This window comes from Tachyglossus aculeatus, chromosome 17, assembly GCF_015852505.1.
Source record: "Tachyglossus aculeatus isolate mTacAcu1 chromosome 17, mTacAcu1.pri, whole genome shotgun sequence".
NCBI lineage: Eukaryota > Metazoa > Chordata > Mammalia > Monotremata > Tachyglossidae > Tachyglossus > Tachyglossus aculeatus.
In genome coordinates, this window is record NC_052082.1 from 14,326,931 (window position 1) to 14,353,719 (window position 26,789).

Sequence of the window (26,789 nt, forward strand, 5' to 3'; positions counted from 1 at the left end):
TGGAAAATGAGCAGAGAAATAACTGGTAAAAACAAAAGCAAAAAATTAACAGACACTTAAATGCTAAGGGTGGCTAATGGGATGACCTGATCAGGAAGTGGGGATTAGTCTGGAAATGTTTGTAAGCTGCCCAGACTGGTGGGTGAGCTTGCCTGTGTTGTGTGGGAGGAAGAGGAATAGCTTTTGTCTCAGAGTTCACTACAGAAATGAATGCCAGTGAGTCTCCCCTCTGGTAGCTAACAGCCCCTGACACTCAGCACACTGTACCAACACAATAATACCTGGATAAAGTCCACCTGCCCAAATTCCAGGGGCATTCGGGGAAAAGGGGGTACAGTGCCTAGAGTCATGGGAGCAGGACCATCATGAAGCTGAGAGGCCAACCATTTTCTAGAGGTGATGCAAGACGGCCCCAATCTCTCATCAGGACCCCATTCTTCATGTTAAGCAGAAACTCCTGACCAATGCCTTAAAAGTACTCACTCACGGCACCCCCTTATCTGCTCTCTCCTCTCACTTCACCCCAGTGTGCACTCTTCTTCTCAAGCCCATTGTACATTGTGTCTCATTCTCAAGTCTCCTGCCTGCCTCTGACTCTTTGCTCAGGCCCACCCTCCTACCTAACCCTCCCCTTCACTTAGTACAGTCCCTTGCGCATAGTAAGCACTCAACAAATACCATTATTATTAAATCCACCATACCGCAACTGAAACCACCTTCTGAAATCCCACTCCCTCCAGCAGGCCCTTTTCCAACTATTATTTTCTTCTCAGGTCCTATCGGCTCAACCACCTCAATACTTCTCCAACTAAAGCATTTTTGTAAATACGGACTTCTACCTTCTTTTACTTAAGGACTTTTTCAAATACCCATCCTTAAGATTTTCTTCCTCCTCCTATCTGATTATTTTGTTTGGGTCTCCCCTGCTACAGTTGCATGATCCTTGAGGGCAGGGATAATGTCTACTAGCTACTGGACTCTCCCTAGCACTTGGTACAGTGCTCTGCACACAGTAGGTGCTCAATACACACTACTGACTGATCCAGTCCCTGGGAAAAGATGCCTGGGATCATGTGCATTGTTATGGTGTTCTCTCCCAAGCGTTTAGGACAGTGTTCTGTACTTGGTGAGCACTCAATAAACATGATTGATCAGCTAAAGACAATAGCAGTTAAATCCCAGGGAGCTTGTGTGATGGTCACACAGAGCCAACAGCAAGGTTCCAACAGATAAGAGGGCTTCTGTACAAGATATTGGGGAGATATGGATAACCACCGGCTCAGTATGTGGGAGGCTGCTCCTGAATTAGAATGTTAGCTCCTTTGGAGCAGAGAATTTGTCTCCCACTTCTGTAGTACTTTTCCACTGTATGCCTTGAATGCTCACTAAGTACAATTACCACCACCAATTAGGGGAATCTCACTGCAATTCCTTCAGCAAATCCAATTTTATTAATTGTTTCACCTTGAGATTCATCACAAAAATTCCATGAATCTCAGTAGACATCTGGACACACTCCAAAATCTCTGAGGGAGCAGGAAATAACTTCTGAGAGGTCCTCTTGGCCATGACTTTCTTTTGCCAATTGCTGAATGGCTGAATAAGTTGGTGGATAAGTCTCATCAGCGGCCCAGCAGAAATCCCGCTCCAACGCATTCTTTGTGGCAGATTCCAATCTGAGTCCCTCTGCTCGCCCAGAAAGGCTCCTGCTTTGGAAGATGATGGCTTTAATTGTGAATTTGTCTCAAACAGAGAATTTGTCTCAAACACAGCAGGTGAATGGGAGGCTGCTCTATGCCTGCTTCAGCCCAGACATGAGCATATGAGCCACCAATGGGTCATTCATTCAATCTTATTAAGTGCTTATTGTGTGCACAGCACTGTACTAAGCGCTTGGGAAAGTACAATACAATAATAAAGAGTGACAGTCCCTGCTCACAAGGAGCTCACAGTCTACGGGTGGGGGGAGACAGACATCCATACAAATAGATAAAATTACAGATACATGCATTAAGTGGTGTGGGGCATTGGGAATGAGGAGGAGAGCAAACGGAGCAAATCAGGACAATGCAGAAGGGAGTGGGAGATGAGGAAAAGTGGAGTTTAGTCTGGGAAGGCCTCTTGAAGGAGATATGCCTTCAATAAGGCTTTGAAGGGTGGGGGGAAGAGTCACTGTCTGTGGGATTTGAGAAGGGAGGGCGTTTTAGGCCAGAGGCAGGATGTGGGCCAGGGGTTGGTGGCGGTGAGAGAGGCAAGATCAATCAATCGATCTATCAATCATATTTATTGAGCGCTTACTGTGTGCAGAGCACTGTACTAAGCGCTTGGGAAGTACAAGTTGGCAACATATAGAGACAGTCCCTACCCAACAGTGGGCTCACAGTCTAAAAGGGGGAGGATGGAGGGCCAGGGAGAAGGTTGGCACTAGCGGAGCGAAGAGAGCGGGCTGGGGCTGGATCAGATGTCCATCCAGCCCAGTACTGTGCCCGTTGCGGTGGCAACAAAATGCTTGGAAGAACAGTTTTGATGGTTGCTGTTCTTGACACCCATCCTAACGATTAGGGACGGGCCATCTAACATCCCTAACTTTCCTCCTCTCCTCACCCATTATCAACAGCTGTAATAGCTTTTCTATGCTGAATAAAGGCCAGTACAGAAAAATATGTACAAACAGATTCAGCGATTACTGGGAATGATTGAAGGGATGGATTGAGTCATGGATTAGATTGATTTATAAAAGAAGGTAGGGTGGGTTAACTGGGAAAAGCTCCTTAGAGGAGATGGGCCTTGAACTGCAGTAATAATGGCATTTATTAAACACTTATCTGCCAAGCACAATGCTAAAAGCTGGAGATGACACGGCGAATCAATTAAGACGTAGCTTTTGTCCCATATAGGGCTCCTAGTCTAAGAGGTGGGATGAATAGATGTTTCACCCCCATTTTACATATGAGGAAAAAGAAATTGACAGGGTATATATTTCCAAGTTCTATAACATCCAACAGAACGGTAGGGCTTTTAGCCGGAAGACCGAGAAATGAAAAGTAGGTAACTCTGGATATTAAACTCAACTAGCTAAACAGGCATTTGCAAGACACAAATATCGTACTGCTTCAGGACACGCTGAGTTTCCTTCTACTACAAAATAAAAAAATGAAATAGTGGAAGATATAATTTCATATTTTACATTCTGAAGCTTTTTTTCTTTTAACAATGTCTGACAGCATTTAGTTTGGTATGATTACAAAAACTACATTTTTGAAACCAGCCATTGTTTTCAGCTGCTGAAATTCACCCAGTTTGAGTTTCCCAACACTCCCCGTTTTATTTTTGTCTTCCAAGAGCAAATCATGCCTGTACTTGTGCTCCTGAACATGCTGCTCTTCAAGCAGTGTGGGCAGGAGCAACTTCAAACTAATCAGTGTCTTACTCTAACTGCCAGACTACTGTAAATCACAGCAGCAGCACGTATTCTGGAAAAGGGCACGGACACCAGAGAAAAGGGAAGTGAAATGAAACACAAAACCATAAGCAATAAATACACCTCACCCAGTAGTTGAAATCTACGTTACAACGCAGGGGCCACCTAGAATTTGACTTGAAATGTGATGGTTATCCCAGCTACTTCCAAAGACAATTACTACTCCTAATTTGGGGTGCAAATTTTGGTCTGCAAATCGAATTGGGGCATAGGATTAATCGATCAATCATATTTACTGAGCGCTTACTTTGTACAGAGCATTGTACTAAGCTCTTGGGGGAGTCCTCCCTCATCTCATCTCTCTCATTTTACAACCCGGCCCGCAGACTTCGCTCCTCTAGTGCTGACTTTCTCACTGTGCCTCCATCTGGCCTATCTCACCGCTAACCCCTCGCCCAAATCCTGTTCCTGCCCTGGAACATCTGACAGACAATTACTCTCCACCTCCTGCCCCCCAAAACCTTCCTGAAGGCCCACCTCCTCCAAGAGGCCTTCCCAGACTAAGCCCCACCTTTCCTGTTCTCCCACTCCCTTCCGCATCCCCCTGACTTGTTCCCTCTGCTCTTCCCCTCTCCCAGCCCCACAGTACTTACGTACACATCTGTACTTTTATTTGTATTCATGTCTGTCTTCCCCACCTGTAAGCTCCTTGTGGGCAGGGAATGTGTCTGTTTATTATTGCATTGGATTCTCTCAAGTGCTCAGTACAGTGCTCCACACACAGTAAGCACTCAAATCATCATCAATCGCATTTATTGAGCGCTTACTATGTGCAGAGCACTGTACTAAGCGCTTGGGAAGTACAAATTGGCAACATATAGAGACAGTCCCTACCCAACAGTGGGCTCACAGTCTAAAAAGATGGAATGAATGCAAGTACAACACAGTAGACATGTTACCTGCCCACCAGGAGCTTACAGTTGATCAACAGAGAAGTGATTGTACACATTTATTACTCTATTTATTTATTTATTTATTTATTTTGCTTGTACATTTCTATCCTATTTATTTAATTTTGTTGGTATGTTTGGTTCTGTTCTCTGTCTCCCCCTTTTAGACTGTGAGCCCACTGTTGGGTAGGGACTGTCTCTATGTGTTGCCAATTTGTACTTCCCAAGCGCTTAGTCCAGTGCTCTGCACATAGTAAGCGCTCAATAAATACGATTGATTGATTGATTGATTGACAATATAATAACAATAATAATAATGGAGGCATTTGTTAAGCGCTTACTATGTGCAAATCACTGTTCTAAGCACGTGGGGGGGACCGACTAGGTGATCAGGTTGTCCCACATGGGGCTCACAGTTTTAATCCCCATTTTACAGATGAGGTAACTGAGGTCCAGAGAAGTTAAGTGACTTGCCCAAAGTCACACAGCTGACAAGTGGCAATGCCAGAATTAGAACCCATGACCTCTGGCTCCCAAGCCCGGGCTCTTTCCACTGAGCCACGCTGCTTCTCTTATATGAAACAAAGCACTTCTGTTAGTGCTTTTCCATCATTCATATCAAAAAATTGCAGCGGGCTCCTTAAAGTAAGAACTATGTCATTTACTTCTGACAATTCCCTAAGCCCCTTCTTACAATGCTCTATACTTATTGTAGGCATTCAATAAATACCACTAATGATAAAATCAAAACCAAACATGGTTTTCTCTAAAGTCCTCTCTAGGTAGTTAGTCCTGCTTACTTTCAACTTATGGTTATGTTTATGCTTAGTTCTTTCTAAATCTCCATCTCCTTTCCTATTTAAATATGTGAATTGAAGAAATCTTAGCACTCCCTAAAATCAACTAAACAGAAATTTCTTGTGTATTGTGCATAAAAAATGCACTAAGCATATTTCTGGCTCTCAACACCACAGGGTGAATGCTGAAGTTTCCTTACTATCTCAATAAATATTCTTTAATTAACAACAGTGCTTTGGATTTCAGAAAAGAGGGAAAATGAATACCTGTCAACTCATTTTATTCCATCTGGCTCTAAAGATTTTGTACATCACTGAATGAAGTGTATTTAAAGCTTCACTTCAAAATATGTTTCTTCTTCCACTCATTGTAGGGTCAAAAAAAATCCACTGACATTTTTAATTTAAAGGACACTGAATTACACCAGAAGGGCCGATTAAAAAAAAGGAATATTCAATAATTTGGTCATAAAGATAACTACAGGAAAGCAATGCTGATCACACTACTGGATTCTATCTACAGGTCCTAAAACAAATGGAGCAGGGATGCTGAACATCGACATTTTCTCAAGAACGCCACCATCACCTGTCTCAGAAACACACAGCGCTCTACTTCACTATCCCATCAGCTCCTCTGTATCATGTCTTGCTTTGGAATGCACCAAAAACAGAGTGTCACGAATTGATAAGCAGACCTAGAATAGGCAAGCTGCAGCCAGTTCTGTTGTTTCAGATATGATCAAAGGAGCAACCTCTTCATTTCAATTACTGGGATGACCTCTTTTCATCTAGCCAGCAAATACCAACTAGTTAGGGTGCTGAAGACCCAGAAGAATACAAATAAACTGTGTGGCTTCTTGTTCTCACAAAATGGGAGGACAGTTTCCAGGATTAGAAATCATACTGAGAAATTATTCAATTGTATTTACTGAGCATTTACTGTGCGCAGAACACTGTACTGGTAATGCCAGTTAACCTGTCACCCGTGCCTAAATCAGCTATGAAAAATGACAAGAGTTGGGAACAATATATGTACTGATTTTCTTCTCTTTCAGCTGTATTTTTTTAATAAACAATTCTTCAAAGATAAATGTTTTCATTGTACTCAGAGTAAGAAGTTGAAGGCATTTCATAAGCGGACTGAGAAGATGGCCAGATAATTGTAACTTTCGAAACCCACCTAAACAGAACAAATCCCAGGAGCAAAAACAAGAAGTGAAATATTTATAATCCCTTTCTTGGAACTAATGATGAAAGGTTAGCACGATAAAGCAGCCCTCTACCGAAACAAAAACAAAGCCAAAGTGCATGTTGGTAATGTAACAAAGCACGTAAAGCATTTTCCATTTTCCACTTTGGATACAAAGCATAAAAGGAGGACAAGGTAAATATGTTGTGTTCTTTCACTGGGTTAACCATTTGTGAATTATCACTTAGTTTTCACAGTTAAAAAATCTATCATATGCATACCAGTGGTAAACTGGTATAGGCAGATTCTCTTTGATTATTTGATTTCTTTTCCTAATTCTCTAATAAAAAGCCCAATACTACGGCCTTAGGGCGCCACTTGCAGGCTCAAATCTCTCACCAGTATCAAGTCAGGACTGCACCACAAAGAATAAATTCAGCAACTGAACTTTACAACAAATACCGAAAAGATCAAAATAACTCAAATATTCCACTAGATCTTTTAGACACACTTGACAAGGCTCCTAAAGAAAAAAGCGAAATATGATCTATGCAACATTACTAAGCAATCACCACTAACATCAATTAGTCACTAAACATAAAAGGCCTAGCCATTATGAAAACCAACTATTAAAAACAACGATCTCGTAGTTTCACGTTTACCGGCTTAAGGCTTCTAGAAGTCTAATGATTTAATATATGGGTAAGCGAAAGCTAATATTTCGTATTTTGTTAAACAACACCTGCTTTCATAAACTTTATCACAAGAGGTCAATCTAAGACAAGAGATGAGATTACCCAGGCTGTCAAAAAGAATTTAAAATTAGCCTGCCAAGGGAATTAGGAAATCCTTGTACCTGTAAAAATGGGCAAGGAAAGACTCAATATTTTACAATTGATGAGATCTCCAGATATGAATAATGCTGACCTTGCTGAACCCATAAAATTACTGTAGTTGAAGACGACTGCCTGGAGATTTTAAAAAATAGAGAAGAAACACACTCTCCTTAATGCTTTCTTTCTTTCCATTTTATACCCTAAAAAACTATATGCCTCTTGTAGCAATAATTGGATATGTACTCTACATTATATACTAGGCAATTTTAGATGATTCCATAAACAAGAGGGAGAAAAAAATCCTTATTACAAGAGCTAAAATATCCTAGTCATTTCTAGAAGACCTACAGCATATCCAGCCTTTTCATTCCCTCGGTGATTCTTAAACTTTTATTTATGTTTTAATTTCAATTTGCCTATTCCTTTGTTCTGGTTTCATACTGCTATCAACTGTTTCCCTATGGAAATATAAACAAGCTTAATCAGTTCAAGAGAAACAAAATACAGGGCTCTTGCTAACCAAATTGCTTAGCTTCTAAATCTGCTTATTATAGGAAGACCTGCCCTAGTAATGGGTCTGTCTTTTCAAAACAAACCAGCTAGGACTGACTTGAAACGTGAAAGCTTTGTTATTTAACCTGAGGCTCACTTGAGGCAAGATCTACAAATCAATTTGCTAGCTCTACCTTCAACGAATTGCCATTCTCATTTAACTAAATCCTGCAGGTTAGTTTGCACAGGAAATAAAATCTAACCAAGTACAGCCTGAGAATTTGCCTTCTTACCACATATAAAGCTTAAATTTGGATCCCTGAAATTCACTCCAAAGCCCCAGATGACAGAGCTCATTTAGATATCCCATTTCAATACAACAGACCACAATCCGAGTTATGCTTTCAAATCAATCTATTAAGTAGTGTCTTTCGATGACTCCCATCTGAATGTAAACGGTAGCTCCAACATGCAAAACAGACCTAAACAAATAAAAAACAAAAACACAAAACCAAACAGAATTGAAGAAACTAATTATCCGTAAGCCTGGGAGCCCTTGAAGAAACTGGTTTGCCTAAATAACCACAACCACGATTCAACAATCAGACTCTGCTGCAGCCCAGGAATAGGGGGAGGACACACTGTACCACAATCTAAACCCTTCCCGGAGTGTCAACGGTTGGACACACCAACATTTCCTGAGCTCATGCTCAGCAATCGTACCTATTGGGCACTTACTGTGTGCAGAGCGCTGCGCTTGGGAGGGTCCAATTTAGCAATCAATCAATCAATCATATTTATTGAGCGCTTACTGTGTGCAGAGCACCGTACTAAGTGCTTGGGAAGTACAAGTTGGCAACATCTAGAGACAGTCCCTACCCAACAGTGGGCTCACAGTCTAAAAGGGGGAGACAGAGAACAAAACCAAACATACTAACAAAATAAAATAGAATAGATATGTACAAGTAAAATAGAGTCATAAATATGTGCAAACATATATACATATATGCAGGTGCTGTGGGGAAGGGAAGTTTTATGGTTTTAAGGGGCACTGATGCTTGCACTGAATTTCTTTCCCCTAAGATTTCCCCCATGCCATCAGGTGAGATAAACGTGGCTCTGTGGAAAGAGCCCACACTTTGGAGTCAGAGGTCATGGGTTCTAAACCCAGCTCTGCCACTTGTCAGCTGTGTGACTTTGGAAAGTCACTTAACTTCTCTGTGCCTCAGTCACCTCATCTGTAAAATGGGGATTAAGACTGTGAGCCCCAAGTGGGACAATCTGATCACCTTGTATCCCCCCCCCCAGGGCTTAGAACAGTGCTTCGCACATAGTAAATGCCTAATACCATTATCATTATTATTATTATTATTCATTCAGTCAGTCGTATTTATTGAGCGCTTACTGTGTGCAGAGCACTGTACTAACTGCTTGGAAGGTACAAGTTGGCAACATATACATACGATCCCTACCCAACAACGGGCTCACAGTCTAGAAGGGGGAGACAGACAACAAAACAAAACATATAAACCAAATAAAATAAATAGAATAGTACATATGTACAAGTAAAATAGAGTAATAAATCTGTACAAACATATATACACCAAGGTGGTGGTATCCATCTTCTTTTCTTATTAACACATAGTACCCCAAGGATCACAGGGAAACCTGGAGAAGCAGCGTGGCTCAGTGGCAAGAGCCCAGGCTTGAGAGTCAGAGGTCATGGGTTCTAATCTCCACTCCGCCACTTGTCTGCTGTGTGACCTTGAGCAAGTCACTTTACTTCTCTGGGCCTCAGTGATCTCATCTGTAAAATGGGGATGAAGACTGTGAGCCCCCCGAGGAGCAGTCTGATTACCTTGTATCTCCCCCGGTGCTCAGAACAGTGCTTGGCACATAGTAAGCGCTGAACAAATAGCATTATTATTTAAGTGGAGCCCCTTCTGCTCTGGCTCCTGAATGGCAGTTGCCTCCGGTCCAGTGTCTTTTATCACCCAGACTAAAATTCAAATTTCAAAGCACTTCCAAGGCCCTCGCCAAAGTCACCTAAGCTCCCCAATTCTGCTGATCCCATTTTCCCTGCAGCTGCCCAAGGCCTAGCAATCCCCCTGCACCCCAAAACCAAGCCTCCAGCCTCAGTCTTTGCCAATTCTGCTCCTGCACGGGCTCGGACAGCCCCAAGAGCTTCTCCTGTCCTAATTTAATGATAATAATCGCAGTATCGGAATAATAATACTATTTGTTAAGCACTTACTATGTGCCAAGTACTGTTCTAAGCACTGGAGTGGATACAAGGTCATTGAGGGGTTCCCACTCAATCTGCATTTTACAGATGGGTAACTGAGGCACAGAGAATTTACACTGCTTGCCCAAAGTCACACAGCGGACAAGTGGCGGAGTCGGGATTAGAACCCACGTCCTGACTCCCAAGCCCGGGCTCTTTCCACTAAGTCATTATGCTTTCCCTTATTAATAATAATAACATTTCATAATCTCTAATGTGCCAAGCACTGTTCAAAGCGCTGGGGCAGACACAGGGTAATCAGGATTGAACCCAGTCCCTCTTTCCCCTGGGGCTCCTGCTCTTAATCTCTATTTTAATAATAATAATAATAATGATGGCATTTATTAAGCACTTACTATGTGCAAATCACTGTTCTAAGCGCTGGGGAGGTTACAAGGGGATCAGGTTGTCCCACATGGGGCTCACAGTCTTCATCCCCATTTTCCAGATGAGGTCACTGAGGCCCAGAGAAGTGAAGTGACTCGCTCAAAGTCACCCGGCTGACAAGTGGCGGAGCTGGGATTTGAACTCATGACCTCTGACTCCAAAGCCCCTGCTCTTTCCACTGAGCCATGCTGCTTCAATTTTACAGATCCACTCATTCGAGCGTATTTATTGAGCACTTACTGTGTGCAAAGTACTGTGCTAAACGATCAGAACCCTTCCCTGCCCACAACGAGGTCCCGGTGTAGAGGGAAGGAAGGCCCAGAAAAGGAAAATGACTGACCCAAGGTCACCCTGCCAACCTAGGGTGGGGGCCGGGAGGCATACCCTGGTCCTCCGGCACCCAGGCCCAGCGCCTCCTCCACCGGGGAGCCCTCCAGACCGGCCTGCTTCTCTCCCTTTCTCATTCAATCATACTTACTGAGCACTCACTGTGTGCAGAGCACTGCGCTAAGCACACTTGAACTGGCAGGAGCCCCGGGGAAGTGGGTGAGGGGCTTCCCCCGGGGTTGCCCAATTCCCATCAGGCCTGGGGGAACCCCCCCCCCTGTGCAAACACCCACAGCTTAGAACAGGGCTGCAGCGTTTAGAACAGTGTTGGCACATAGTAAGAGTTTAACAAATAAACAAATATCTTCAATATTACCAACACCCCCTGGCACCAGCTCTCCCGTGCGCCAACACTCCCGGGCACCGGCACCACACCACAAATACCCCCTGGCACCAGCTCTCCCGTGCCCAACAGCCCCTTGGACCCCACCACAAATACCCCCTGGCACCAGCTCTTCCGTGCCCCACACTACAAATACCCCCTGGCACCAGCTCTCCCGTATGCCAACACCCCCGGGCACCAGCACCACACCACAAATACCCCCTGGCACCAGCTTTCCCGTGCCCCCACAGCCCCTTGGACCTCACCACAAATACCCCCTGGCACCAGCACTCCCGTGCCCTACACTACAAATATCCCATGGCACCAGCTCTCCCGTGCCCTACACTACAAATACCCCCTGGCACCAGCTCTCCCGTGCCCTACACTACAAATACCCCCTGGCACCAGCTCTCCCGTGCCCTACACTACAAATACCCCCTGGCACCAGCTCTCCCGTGCCCTACACTACAAATATCCCATGGCACCAGCTCTCCCGTGCCCTACACTACAAATACCCCCTGGCACCAACTCTCCCGTGCGCCAACACCCCCGGGCACCAGCACCACGCCACAAATACCCCCTGGCACCAGCTTTCCCGTACCCCAAGAGCCCCTTGGACTCCGCCACAAATACCCCCTGGCACCAGGTCTCCCGTGCCCCACACTACAAATACCCCCTGGCACGAGGTCTCCCGTGCGCCAACCCCACACCACAAATACCCTCTGGCACCAGCTTTCCCGTGCCACAACCGGCCTTGGACCCCACCACAAATACCCCCTGGCACCAGGTCTCCCGTGCCCCACACTACAAAAACCCCCTGGCACCAGCACCACACCACAAATACCCCCTGGCACCAGCTTTCCCGTGCCCCAACAGCCCTTTGGACCCCACTACAAATACCCCCTGGCACCAGGTCTCCCGTGCCCCAAACCACAAATACCCCCTGGCACCAACCCCACACCACAAATACCCCCTGGCACCAGCTTTCCCGCGGCCCAACAGCCCCTTGGACCCCACCACAAATACCCCCTGGCACCAGCTGTCCCGTGCCCCACACTACAAAGGGAGCAGCGTGGCTCAGTGGAGAAGAGCACGGGCTTTGGGGTCAGAGGTCATGGGTTCGAATCCCGGCTCCGCCACGTGTCTGCTGTGTGACCTTGGGCAAGTCACTTAACTTCTCTGAGCCTCAGTTACCTCATCTGTAAAATGGGGATTAAGACTGTGAGCCCCATGTGGGACAACTTGATCACCTTGTGTCCACCCCCAGCGCTTAGAACAGTGCTCTGCACATAGTAAGCGCTTAACAAATGCCATCATTATTATTATTATTATTACAAATACCCCCTGGCACCAGCTCTCCCGTGCCCGAGCTCCCCCGTGTAAATCCCCCCCGTGCTCCACTCTTAAGCGTTTAGCCCAGTGTTCTGCACACAGTAAACGCTCAATAGGATTGACTGAAAGTCTACAATCCGCCGTGCCCCAGGTCCCCGGTGCAAACACCCCCGTACCCCAGTTCCCCCGTGCAAACACCCCTGTGCCCCAACTCCCCCGTGGCCCGACCTTAAGCGCTTAGCCCAGTATCCTACACACAGTAAGCGCTCAATAAATAGGATTGAATGAAAGTGTAGAATGGGCCGTGCCCCACCTCCCCCGTGCAAACATCCCCGTGCCCCAACTCCCCCGTACACGCACAGCGGTGCCCCGCCTCCCCGTGCAAACACCCCCGTGGTCACCATCATCATCATCATCATCATCAATTACATTTATTGAGCGCTTACTATGTGCAGAGCACTGTACTAAGCGCTTGGGAAGTACAAACTGGCAACATCTAGAGACGGTCCCTACCCAACAGTGGGCTCACAGTCTAAAAAGGGGAGACGGAGAACAAAACCAAACGTAGTAACAAAAGAAAATAAATAGAATAGATATGTACGAATAAAATAAATATAAGTAGAGTAAAAAATATGTACAAACATATATACATATGGTCCAACCTTCAGCGCTTAGCCCAGTATTCTGCACACAGTAAGCGCTCAATAAATAGGATTGAATGAAAGTCTACAATCCGCCGTGTCCTACCTCCCCCGTGCAAACACCCCCGTGCCCCACCTCCCCCGTGCACACACCGCGGTGTCCCAGGTCCCCCGTGCAAAACCTCCCGTGCCCCAGCTCCCCCGTGCAAACACCCCCGTGCCCCCGCTCCCCCGTGCAAACGCCCCCGTGCCCCACCTCCCCCGTGCAAACGCCCCCGTGCCCCACCTCCCCCGTGCAAACACCCCCGTGCCCCACCTCCCCCGTGCAAACGCCCCCGTGCCCCACCTCCCCCGTGCAAACGCCCCCGTGCCCCCGCTCCCCCGTGCAAACGCCCCCGTGCCCCACCTCCCCCGTGCAAACGCCCCCGTGCCCCACCTCCCCCGTGCAAACGCCCCCGTGCCCCACCTCCCCCGTGCAAACGCCCCCGTGCCCCACCTCCCCCGTGCAAACACCCCCGTGCCCCACCTCCCCCGTGCAAACGCCCCCGTGCCCCCGCTCCCCCGTGCAAACGCCCCCGTGCCCCACCTCCCCCGTGCAAACGCCCCCGTGCCCCACCTCCCCCGTGCAAACGTCCCCGTGACCCAGTTCCCCCGTGCAAACGCCCCCGTGCCCCCGCTCCCCCGTGCAAACGCCCCCGTGCCCCACCTCCCCGTGCAAACACCTCCGTGCCCCAGCTCCCCCGTGCAAACACCCCCGTGCCCCACCTCCCCCGTGCAACCGCCCCCGTGCCCCACCTCCCCCGTGCAAACACCCCCGTGTCCCACCTCCCCCGTGCAAACACCCCCGTGCCCCAGCTCCCCCGTGCAAACCCCGCGGTGCCCCACCTCCCCCGTGCAAACACCCCCGTGCCCCAGCTCCCCCGTGCAAACACCCCCGTGTCCCACCTCCCCCGTGCAAACCCCGCGGTGCCCCAGCTCCCCCGCGCAATCAATCAACCGCATTTACTGAGCGCTTACTGCGTGCAGACCACCGCACTAAACGCTCGAGAACCACAAGCAGGCAACGCAGAAAGCCAGCCCTTACCCCACAGTGGGCTCACCGTCTAAAAAAGCCCGTGCAAACGCGGCGGTGCCCCAGCTCCCCCGTGCAAACCCCCCGCGGTGGCCCGGGTCCTCCGTGCAGACACAGTCCCGTGGTCCGCGCGTTAGGCGCTTAGCCCAGTGCCGCGCACACGGTAAGCGCCCCCCGGGGTGTCGGGGGCGTGCAGTACGTACCCCGGGGCGGCCTGGTCCGCCGGCTGCGGGTCGGGGGGGGCGGAGGGAGGGGGCGGCGGCGGCTCGGCCAGCTGGTCCACCGGCTCGGCGCTCGGCAGCCGGCGCAGCTGGCGGCGCCGCCAGTCGGCGCGCTCCCGACCCGCGCTCGCTCCCGCGCCCGTGCACGCGCCCGCGCGCCCGCCGGCCTCGGGGGGCTCCGCGGGGCCCGTCCCCGCCGCGGCCGCCGCCGCCGCCGCCGCCGCCATCTTCTCTGGCGGGCTGCGCTCGGGGACGCGCGCGGGCGCGGGCACGCGGAGCAGCGCGGCGCGTGCACGCGGGAGGCGCGGCCACGGCCGGTCGGGGGCGCGGCTCGGGGGCGGGGTGACGCAAGGGGCGCAGTCGCGTCGGATTGGCCGGGATTCCGATGACGTCAGGGGGCGGGGTCCCCATTGGCCCGGGCGGTGACGTCAGGCGCGGGGAGGAGGAGCCCCGCCGCCGCCGCCGCCGCCGCTGTTGTAATAATCAATCATCAATCAATCAATCGCATTTATTGAGCGCTTACTATGTGCAGAGCACTGGACTAAGCGCTGGGGAAGTACAAATTGGCATCTCATAGAGACAGTCCCTACCCAACAGGGGGCTCACAGTCTAGAAGGGGGAGACAGAGGACGGAACCGAACGTACCAACAAAATAAAATAAGTAGGATAGAAATGCACAAGTAAAATCAATCAATCAATAAATGAACAGTCCCTACCCAACAGTGGGCTCACAGTCTAAAAGGGGGAGACAGAGAACGGAACCGAACGTACCAACAAAATAAAATAAGTAGGATAGAAATGCACAAGTAAAATAAATCAATAAATAAATAAATAGAGTAATGAATATGTACAACCATCTATCCATCTATACAGGTGCCGTGGGGAAGGGAAGGAGGTAAGACGGGGGGATGGAGAGGGGGACGATATATATATATATATCATAATGATAGCATTTATTACGCGCTTACTATGTGCAAAGCACTGCTCTAAGCGCTGGAACGATGACGTTTGTTAAGCACTTACTATGTGCTAAGCACTGTTCTAAGCGCTGGGGAGTTTCCAAGGTGCGGCGGGGCCCCAGCGATGACGTCAGGGGCGGGGGAGGAGCCCCCCCGCCGCTGTTGCACATATTCTATTGATTTGAGTTTGTTCATCATCATCATCATCAATCGTATTCATTGAGCGCTTACTACTACTACTACTACTAATATTATATAATTTGTTTAGTCGTACTTCTTATTGAGGGCCTGCTGGGAGCAGAGCATTGTGCTAAGCGCTCGGGAGAGTACACTGGGATAATGCTGGTATTTGTTAAGCGCTTACTATGTGCAAAGCACTGTTCTAAGCGCTGGAACGATGACATTTGTTAAGCACTTACTATGTGCAAAGCACTGTTCTAAGCGCTGGAACGATGACATTTGTTAAGCACTTACTATGTGCAAAGCACTGTCCTAAGCGCTGGAACGATGACGTTTGTTAAGCACTTACTATGTGCTAAGCACTGTTCTAAGCGCTGGGGAGTTTCCAAGGTGCGGCGGGGCCCAAGCGATGACGTCAGGGGCGGGGGACGAGCCCCCCCGCCGCTGTTGTACATATTTAGTCAATTGATTTGAGTTTGTTAATCATCATCATCATCATCATCATCAATCGTATTCATTGAGCGCTTACTGCTACTACTACTAATAATATTATATAATTTGTTTAGTCGTACTTATTGAGGGCCTGCTGGGAGCAGAGCATTGTGCTAAGCGCTCGGGAGATTACACTGGAATAATGCTGGTATTTGTTAAGCGCTTACTACGTGCAAAGCGCTGTTCTAAGCGCTGGGGAGGTTACAAGGTGATCGGGCTGTCCCACGGGGGGCTTCATCCCCATTTGACAGATGAGGGAACTGAGGCCCAGAGAAGCGAAGCGACTTGCCCAAAGTCACACAGCTGACAGGTGGCGGAGCTGGGATTTGAACCCATGACCTCGGACTCCAAAGCCCGGGCTCTTTCCACTGAGCCACGCTGCTTCCGTGTACATATTTATACATATTTGTATACATATACAAATACATATACATATACATATATGCATACATTTTATATATATACATATTATACATGTTTGTACATATTTATTCTATTTTGTTAATAACAAGCAATCAATCGGTCGTATTTATTAAGCGCTTACTATGTGCAAAGCACTGTTCTAAGCGCTGGGGAGGTTACAAGGTGATCAGGTGGTCCCACGGGGGGCTCACAGTCTTCATCCCCATTTGACAGATGAGGGAACTGAGGCCCAGAGAAGTGAAGCGACTCGCCCAAAGTCACCCAGCTGACAAGTGGCGGAGCTGGGATTTGAACCCACGACATCTGGCTCCCAAGCCCAGGCTCTTTCCACTGAGCCACGCTGCTTCGCCGTTGCACGTATTTACTCTATTTTGTTAATATCAAGCAATCATCATCATCGTCAATCGTATTTATTGAGCGCTTACTGTGTGCAGAGCACTGTACTAAGCGCTTGGGAAGTACAAATCGGCAACATAGAGAGACAGTCCCTACCCAACAGTGGGCTCACAGTCTAAAAGGGGGAGACAGAGAACAAAACAAAACATACTAACAAAATAAAATAAATAGAATAGATATGTACAAGTAAAATAAAATAATATGTTTTCTCTTGTTGCCTGTCTCCCCCTTCTAGACTGTGAGCCCGCTGTTGGGTAGGGCCCGTCTCTCTATGTTGCAACTCTGCCCACAGTAAGCGCTCAATAAATACGATTGAATGAATGAATGTTGCCTGCTTGTGCTTCCCAAGCGCTTACTACAGTGCTCTGCACACAGTAAGCGCTCAATAAATACGATTGAATGAATTCTACTTATGTATTTATTTATTTCACTTGTACAGTCTATTTATTTTATTTTGTTAATATGTTTTGTTCTCTGTCTCCCCCTTCTAGACTGTGAGCCCACTGTTGGGTAGGGACCGCCTCTATATGTCGCCAACTTGTACTTCCCAAGCGCTTACTACAGTGCTCTGCACACAGTAAGCGCTCAATAAATACGATTGAATGAATTCTACTTATGTATTTATTTATTTCACTTGTACAGTCTATTTATTTTATTTTGTTAATATGTTTTGTTCTCTGTCTCCCCCTTCTAGACTGTGAGCCCACTGTTGGGTAGGGACCGCCTCTATATGTCGCCAACTTGTACTTCCCAAGCGCTTAGTACAGTGCTCTGCACACAGTAAGCGCTCAATAAGTACGATTGAATGAATGACTGGCGGGCTACGCTCGGGTGCGCGCGGCGGACGGAGGGGGCGTGGCCACAGCCTGTAGGGGCGTGGCTTTGTGGGTGACGTAAGGGGCGCAGTCGCGTCGGATTGGGCGGGCTTGCGATGACGTAAGGGGCGGAGTCCCGATTGGCTGGCGGCGGGGCCTGGGCGATGACGTCAGGGGCGGGGGAGGAGCCCCGCCGCGGCGCGCTAAGACCTGTGCTCTGCACCGGGGGTCTCGTCGCCGCAGTTGTACATTTTTATTCTATTTATTTTATTTTGTTAATATGTTTTGTCTTGTTGTCTGTCTCCCCCTTCTAGACTGTGAGCCCGCTGGTGGGTAGGGACCGTCTCTCTATGTTGCCAACTGGTACTTCCCAAGCGCTTAGTACAGTGCTGTGCACACAGCGCTCAATAAATACGATTGAATGAATGAATGTTGCCAACTTGGACTTCCCAAGCGCTTACTACAGTGCTCTGCACACAGTAAGCCCTCAATAAATGCGATTGAATGACTGAATGGTGCCAACTTGTACTTCCCAAGCGCTTACTACAGTGCTCTGTGCACAGTAAGCACTCAATAAATACGATCGAATGAATGAATGTTGCCAACTTGTACTTCCCAAGCGCTTACTACAGTGCTCTGCACACAGTAAGCAACCAATAAATACGATCGAATAAATGAATGTTGCCAACTTGGACTTCCCAAGCGCTTACTACAGTGCTCTGCACACAGGAAGCGCTCAATAAATACGACTGAATGAATGAATGTTGCTAACTTGGACTTCCCAAGCGCTTACTACAGTGCTCTGCGCACAGTAAGCACTCAATAAATACGATCGAATGAATGAATGTTGCCAACTTGTACTTCCCAAGCGCTTAGTACAGTGCTCTGCACACAGTAAGCCCTCAATAAATACGATTGAATGACTGAATGGTGCCAACTTGGACTTCCCAAGCGCTTACTACAGTGCTCTGCGCACAGAAAGCCCTCAATAAATACGATTGAATGAATGAATGGTGCCAACTTGTACTTCCCAAGCGCTTACTACAGTGCTCTGCACACAGCAAGCGCTCAATAAATACGATTGAATGACAATGTTGCCAACTTGTACTTCCCAAGCGCTTACTACAGTGCTCTGCACACAGGAAGCGCTCAATAAATACGATCGAATGAATGAATGTTGCCAACTTGGACTTTCCAAGCGCTTAGTACAGTGCTCTGCACACAGGAAGCGCTCAATAAATACAATCGAATGAATGAATGTTGCCAACTTGGATTTTCCAAGCGCTTAGTACAGTGCTCTGCACACAGGAAGCGCTCAATAAATACGATTGAATGAATGTATGTTGCCAACTTGTACTTCCCAAGCGCTTACTACAGTGCTCTGCGCACAATAAGCGCTCAATAAATACGATCGAATGAATGTTGCCAACTTGTACTTCCCAAGCGCTTACTACAGTGCTCTGCACACAGTAAGCGCTCAATAAATACAATTGAATGAATGAATGTTGCCACCCAAGCGCTTACTACAGTGCTCTGCACACAGTAAGCGCTCAATAAATACGATCGAATGAATGAATGTTGCCAACTTGTACTTCCCAAGCGCTTACTACAGTGCTCTGCACACAGGAAGCGCTCAATAAATACGACTGAATGAATGAATGTTGCTAACTTGGACTTCCCAAGCGCTTACTACAGTGCTCTGCACACAGTAAGCGCTCAATAATATGATCGAATGAATGAATGTTGCCAACTTGTACTTCCCAAGCGCTTAGTACAGTGCTCTGCGCACAGTAAGCCCTCAATAAATACGATTGAATGACTGAATGGTGCCAACTTGTACTTCCCAAGCGCTTACTACAGTGCTCTGCGCACAGTAAGCACTCAATAAATACGATCGAATGAATGAATGTTGCCAACTTGTACTTCCCAAGCGCTTACTACAGTGCTCTGCACACAGTAAGCAACCAATAAATACGATCGAATGAATGAATGTTGCCAACTTGGACTTCCCAAGCGCTTACTACAGTGCTCTGCACACAGTAAGCGCTCAATAAATACGATCGAATGAATGAATGTTGCCAACTTGTACTTCCCAAGTGCTTACTACAGTGCTCTGCACACAGTAAGCGCTCAATAAATATGATCGAATGAATGAATGTTGCCAACTTGTACTTCCCAAGCGCTTAGTACAGTGCTCTGCGCACAGTAAGCCCTCAATAAATACGATTGAATGACTGAATGGTGCCAACTTGTACTTCCCAAGCGCTTACTACAGTGCTCTGCGCACAGTAAGCCCTCAATAAATACGATGGAATGAATGAATGGTGCCAACTTGTACTTCCCAAGCGCTTACTACAGTGCTCTGCACACAGTAAGCACTCAATAAATGCGATCGAATGAATGAATGTTGCCAACTTATACTTCCCAAGCGCTTACTACAGTGCTCTGCACACAGTAAGCAAACAATAAATACGATCGAATGAATGAATGTTGCCAACTTGTCCTTCCCAAGCGCTTACTACAGTGCTCTGCACACAGCGCTCAATAAATACGATTGAATGAATGAATGAATTCTCTGGCGGGCACGCGGAGGAGCGCGGCGCGTGCACGCGGCGGACGGAGGGGGCGTGGCCACGGCCAGTCGGAGGCGTGGCTTAGGGGTGACGTAAGGGGCGCAGTCGCGTCGGATTGGGCGGGTTTGCGATGACGTAAAGGAGCGAAGTCCCGATTGGCTGGGGGCGGACGCCGGGGCGATGACGTCAGGGGCGATGACGTCATGGTCGGGGGAGGAGCCTTTCTACGTCCGACGAAGCCGCCAAGCCCCACCAGTCGATGGTATTTGGGGAGGGGCTACGATGATAATAATAATAATAACAATAATAATAATAATAATAATAATGACAACAGCATTTATTAGGCACTTACTATGTGCAAAGCACTGCTCTAATTCATTCATTAATCGTATTTATTGAGCGCTTACTGTGTGCGAAACACTGTAGTAAGCGCTTGGGAAGTCCAAGTTGGCAACATCTAGAGATGGTCCCTACCCAACAGCGGGCTCACGGTCTAGAAGGGGGAGACATTCATTCATTCATTCATTCATTCAATCAGTCGTATTTATTGAGCCCTTACTGTGTGTGGAGCACTGTACTAAGCGCTTGGGAAGTACAAGGTGGCAACAAATAGAGACGGTCCCTACCAAACAGGAGGCTCACAGTCTAGAAGGGGGAGACATTCATTCATTCATTCACTCATTCATTCAATCGTATTTATTGAGCGTTTACTGTGTGCGGAGCACTGTACTAAGCGCTTGGGAAGTCCAAGTTGGCAACATCTGGAGACGGTCCCTACCCAACAGTGGGCTCACAGTCTAGAAGGGGGAGACATTCATTCATTTATTCATTCAATCGTATTTATTGAGCGCTTACTGTGTGCGGAGCACTGGACTAAGCGCCTGGGAAGTCCAAGTTGGCAACAAATAGAGACGGTCCCTACCCAACAGCGGGCTCACGGTCTAGAAGGGGGAGACATTCATTCATTCATTCATTCAGTCATTCAGTCATTCACTCATTCATTCAATCGTATTTATTGAGGGCTTACTGTTTGTGGAGCACTGGGCTAAGCGCTTGGGAAGTCCAAGTTGGCAACATAGAGAGACGGTCCCTACCCAACAGCAGGCTCACAGTCTAGAAGGGGGAGACATTCATTCATTCATTCATTCATTCATTCAATCGTATTTATTGAGCGCTTACTGTGTGCAGAGCACTGGACTAAGCGCTTGGGAAGTCCAAGATGGCAACATATAGAGACTGTCCCTACCCAACAGCAGGCTCACAGTCTAGAAGGGGGAGACATTCATTCATTCATTCATTCATTCATTCAATCGTATTTATTGAGCGCTTACTGTGCGCGGAGCACTGGACTAAGCGCTTGGGAAGTCCAAGTTGGCAACAAATAGAGACGGTCCCTACCCAACAGTGGGCTCACAGTCTAGAAGGGGGAGACATTCATTCATTCATTCAATCATACTTATTGAGCGCTTACTGTGTGCGGAGCACTGGACTAAGCGCTTGGGAAGTCCAAGTTGGCAACATCTAGAGACAGTCCCTACCCAACAGTGGGCTCACAGTCTAGAAGGGGGAGACATTCATTCATTTATTCATTCAATCGTATTTATTGAGCGCTTACTGTGTGCAGAGCACTGGACTAAGCGCCTGGGAAGTACAAGTTGGCAACAAATAGAGACAGTCCCTACCCAACAGCGGGCTCACGGTCTAGAAGGGGGAGACATTCATTCATTCATTCATTCATTCATTCATTCATTCACTCATTCATTCAATCGTATTTATTGAGGGCTTACTGTTTGTGGAGCACTGGGCTAAGCGCTTGGGAAGTCCAAGTTGGCAACAAATAGAGACGGTCCCTACCCAACAGTGGGCTCACAGTCTAGAAGGGGGAGACATTCGTTCATTCATTCATTCAATCGTATTTATTGAGCGCTTACTGTGTGCAGAGCACTGTACTAAGCGCTTGGGAAGTCCAAGATGGCAACATATAGAGACGGTTGGGAGAGTACACTATAACACATTCATTTGTTCAGTTGTATTGAGCGCCCGCTGTGAGCAGAGGATTGTGCTAAGCGCTCGGAAGAGTGCACTGTAACACATTCATTTGTTCAGTCGTATTTATTGAGCGCCCGCTGTGAGCAGAGCATTGTGCTAAGCGGTTGGGAGAGTACACTATAACACATTCATTTGTTCAGTTGTATTTATTGAGCACCCGCTGTGAGCAGAGGATTGTGCTAAGCGCTCGGGAGAGTGCACTGTAACGCATTCATTTGTTCAGTCGTATTTATTGAGCGCCTGCTGTGAGTAGAGCACTGTGCTAAGCGCTCGGGAGAGTACGCTATAACACATTCATTTGTTCAGTCATATTTATTGAGCGCCCACTGTGAGCAGAGCATTGTGCTAAGCGGTCGGGAGAGTACACTATAGCACATTCATTTGTTCAGTCGTATTTATTGAGCGCCCGCTGTGAGCAGAGCATTGTGCTAAGCGCTCGGGGAGTATGCTATGACACATTCATTTATTCAGTCATATTTATTGAGCACCCACTGTGAGAAGAGCATTGTGCTAAGCGCTCGGGGGAGCACACTATAACAGATTCATTTGTTCTGTCACATTTATTGAGCGCCCGCTGTGAGTAGAGCATTGTGCTAAGCGCTCGGGAGAGTGCACTGTAACACATTCATTTGTTCAGTCGTATTTATTGAGGGCCTACTGTGAGCAGAACATTGTGCAAAGCGCTTAGGAGAGTAAACTATACCACACTCATTTGTTCAGTTGTGTTTATTGAGCACCCGCTGTGAGCAGAGCATTGTGCTAAGCGGTCGGGAGAGTACGCTATGACACATTCATTTGTTCAGTCATATTTATTGAGCGCCCACTGTGAGCAGAGCATTGTGCTAAGCGGTTGGGACAGTACACTATAACACATTCATTTGTTCAGTTGTATTTATTGAGCACCCGCTGTGAGCAGAGGATTGTGCTAAGCGCTCGGGAGAGTGCACTGTAACGCATCCATTTGTTCAGTCGTATTTATTGAGCGCCTGCTGTGAGTAGAGCATTGTGCTAAGCGCTCGGGAGAGTACGCTATAACACATTCATTTGTTCAGTCGTATTTATTGAGCGCCCACTGTGAGCAGAGCATTGTGCTAAGCAGTCGGGAGAGTACACTATAGCACATTCATTTGTTCAGTCGTATTTATTGAGCGCCCACCGTGAGCAGAGCACTGTGCTAATCGCTCGGGGGGTACGCTATAACACATTCATTTGTTCAGCCATATTTATTGAGCACCCGCTGTGAGAAGAGCATTGTGCTAAGCGCTCGGGGGAGCACACTATAACAGATTCATTTGTTCTGTCGTATTTATTGAGCGCCCGCTGTGAGTAGAGCATTGTGCTTAGCGCTCGGGGAGTACACTATAACACATTCATTTGTTCAGTCGTATTTACTGAGCGCCCGCTGCGAGCAGAGCATTGTGCTAAGCGGTCAGGAGAGTACACTATAACACACCCATTTGTTCAGTCATATTTATTGAGCTCCCGCTGCGAGCAGAACATTGCGCTAAGCGCTCGGGAGAGCACAATATTAATAATACTGCTGGTATTTGTTAAGCACTTACTGTGTGCCAAGCACTGTTCTAAGCGCTGAAGTAGATACAAGGTCATCGGGTTGACCCAGGTGGGGCTCACAGGCTTCATCCCCATTTTCCAGCTGAGGTAACTGAGGCCCAGAGAAGTTAAATGGCTTGCCCAAAGTCACACAGCTGACGGGGGCAGAGTTGGGATTAGAACCCACATCCTCTGACTCCTAAGCCCGTGCTCTTTCCACTAAACCACGCTGCTTCTCTATAGCACATTCATTCAGTCAATCATATTTATTGAGCGCCTACTGTGTGGAGAACACTGTACTAAGCGCTTGGGAGAGTACACTATAACAATAAGCGGGCACATCCTCTGCCAACGAGTTTATCAGACAGCCAGTAGTATTTATTAAGCTCTTTTCTATATGCAGAGCACGGTAGAGAAGCAGCGTGGCTCAGTGGAAAGAGCCCGGGCTTTGGAGTCAGAGGGCACGGGTTCGAATCCCGGCTCCACCAATTGTCAGCTGTGTGACTTTGGGCAAGTCACTTCACTTCTCTGGGCCTCAGTTACCTCATCTGGAAAATGGGGATTAAGACTGTGAGCCCCACGTGGGACAACCTGATCACCTTGTAACCTCCCCAGCGCTTAGAACAGTGCTTTGAACATAGTAAGCGCTTAATAAACGCCACTATTATTATTATTATTATTGCTAAGCACGGTACAAAACAACAGAATCAGGAGCCATATTCTCTGTCCATGATGACCTTACAGTCTAGAGGGGAAGACTGACATTAATATAAATAAATGAATGGTGGATATAGTAATGATGGTATTTGTTAAGCACTTACTAGGTGCCAGGCACTGTACTAAATGCCGGGGTGAATGCAAGCAATGCACACAAGTGTTGTGGGGCTGAATAAAGAGTGCAAATCCAAGGATTTACAGCCTAAAGCAGCGACTCTGATAGTCATTCGTTGATTCAATCGTATTTATTGAGCGCTTACTGTGTGCGGAACACTGTACTAAGCGCTTGGGAAGTACAAATCGGCAACATATAGATGGTCCCTTCCTAAGAATGGGGTCGTGCTGACCCTTGTTGCCTCTTGGCTACAAACCCCCAGACCCCCGATAAACGTGTTTAGCTCCAGAGGAGGAGTCCAGTTGGATGTCAGCTGTTTGGACTGTGGGTGATGGATTTCTAATTCATTCAGTCGTATTTATTGAGCGCTTACTGTGTGCAGAGCACTGTATAGCTATTAATCCTGGAGGATCCTCCCACTTCGATAAGGTACATATCTATTCTATTTATTTTATTTTGTTAGTATGTTTGGTTTTGTTCTCTGTCTCCCCCTTTTAGACCATGAGCCCACTGTTGGGTAGGGACTGTCTCTCTATGTTGCCAACTTGTACTTCCCAAGCGCTCAGTACAGTGCTCTGCACACAGTAAGCGCTCAATAAATACGATTGATGATGATGATGATAAGGTATTTTGCTTTGAAAGCTCCTTTAAAACGGTAATAATTCCACATATACCCGGTTACCTTTTGGGGCCTGGAAAGAGGTGTTGTACATTGTCGGGTTCTTCTAGACCGTGAGCCCACTGTTGGGTAGGGACGGTCTCTATATGTTGCCAACTTGGACTTCCCAAGCGCTTAGTACAGTGCTCTGCACACAGTAAGCGCTCAATAAATACGATTGATTGATTGATTGATTCTGCCATCTCCTTCCTTGTTAACCTCCTATCATGGAAATCCCAGATTCCTGTCTTTGTGTGGGCCCCGAGGACATTTAGATGGCTTTGAAAAGGCCACGATTCTGCTCTGCAAAAATAATGATAATAATAATAATAATTATGGTGTTTGTTAAGTGCTTATAATGTGCCAGGCACTGTACTAAATGACAAGCTCCTCTGGAAGATGAGAGCAAATAATGCTGCACAATTAATCTTATTCTATCCTGCCCTTAGTTGGGAGGCTGAACTGCCTGCTTAGTAATATCATCATCATCAATCGTATTTATTGAGCGCTGACTGTGTGCAGAGCACTGTACTAAGCGCTTGGGAAGTACAAGTTGGCAACATAGAGAGACAGTCCCTACCCAACAGTGGGCTCACAGTCTAAAAGGGGGAGACAGAGAACAAAATCAAACATAATGCCACTAGCCTCTTGAAAAATCAGTTGTTGGTATTTGCTGAGCGCTTGCTGCATGCAGAGCACTGTAAGAAGTGCTTGGGAGAATACAGCAGAATTGGTTGATATGTGCCCTGCCCACAATGTGCCCTTAGTACATGCTTATGAAAAAAAGCAGGGCTCAGTGGTTAGAGCACCAGCCTGGGATTCAGAAAGACCCGGGTTCTAATTCAGCCACTTTTCTGCCCGTTTCCTTATCAGGTTCGTATTATGGTTCTTTCTGTTCTCCAGCTCTAGCCTTACTGCTGTTAGACCACTAAGTTGGATTGAATTATGGTCTATTTTTCAATCAACCAATCAATCATATTTATTGAGTGCTTTCTGTGTGCAGAACACTCTGCTAAATGCTTTTTTTTTGAATGGTATTTGTAAATAGTAAATGTACAGTAAAACAGAGTTGGTAGATATAATAATGATGATGGTGTTCAGCGCTATGTGCCAGACACTGTAGTAAGCGCTGGATGTTCCCTGCCCCCAGGACCTAGAGGGAAATGGAAGTGTATTTTCCTTTCAGTTCATGAACTTAGGCAGCTATTTAAATAATTATCAATATAATCCATCAATCGTATTTTTTGAAGGCTTACTGTGTGCAGAGCACTAGTATTCATTCATTCATTCGTACAACAGAGTTGGTAAACATGTTCCCTGCCCATTCTGAGTTTACAGTCTAGAGAGGGGAGAAAAGTATTAAAATAAATAAATTATGGATATAAACAAAGTGGTTTGACCCCCAGATCTACTCTAATGGAGTTTATCAATTACCTCTTGATTGAAAGATGGATTAATAAGCATTTATCTCTTGTGAAGAAGAGGTGTGGTGTAGTGGAAAGAGCACTGGCCTAAGAGTCAGAGGAAACT

General features: G+C 47.1%; 1 protein-coding gene across 1 annotated transcript in view; it reads right to left on the minus strand.

Moving 5' to 3' along the window:
* Positions 1–26,789, minus strand: part of MAP3K1 (mitogen-activated protein kinase kinase kinase 1) — a 105,284-nt gene that overhangs the window by 68,678 nt on the left and 9,817 nt on the right. The window contains exons 5-7 of the mRNA XM_038758791.1: positions 20,181–20,393; positions 17,596–17,813; positions 14,314–14,661 (exon numbers count right to left, since the gene is read on the minus strand). Of these exons, the coding sequence (XP_038614719.1) occupies positions 14,314–14,661; positions 17,596–17,813; positions 20,181–20,393 (779 nt within the window). The remainder of the gene's footprint in view (positions 1–14,313; positions 14,662–17,595; positions 17,814–20,180; positions 20,394–26,789) is intronic.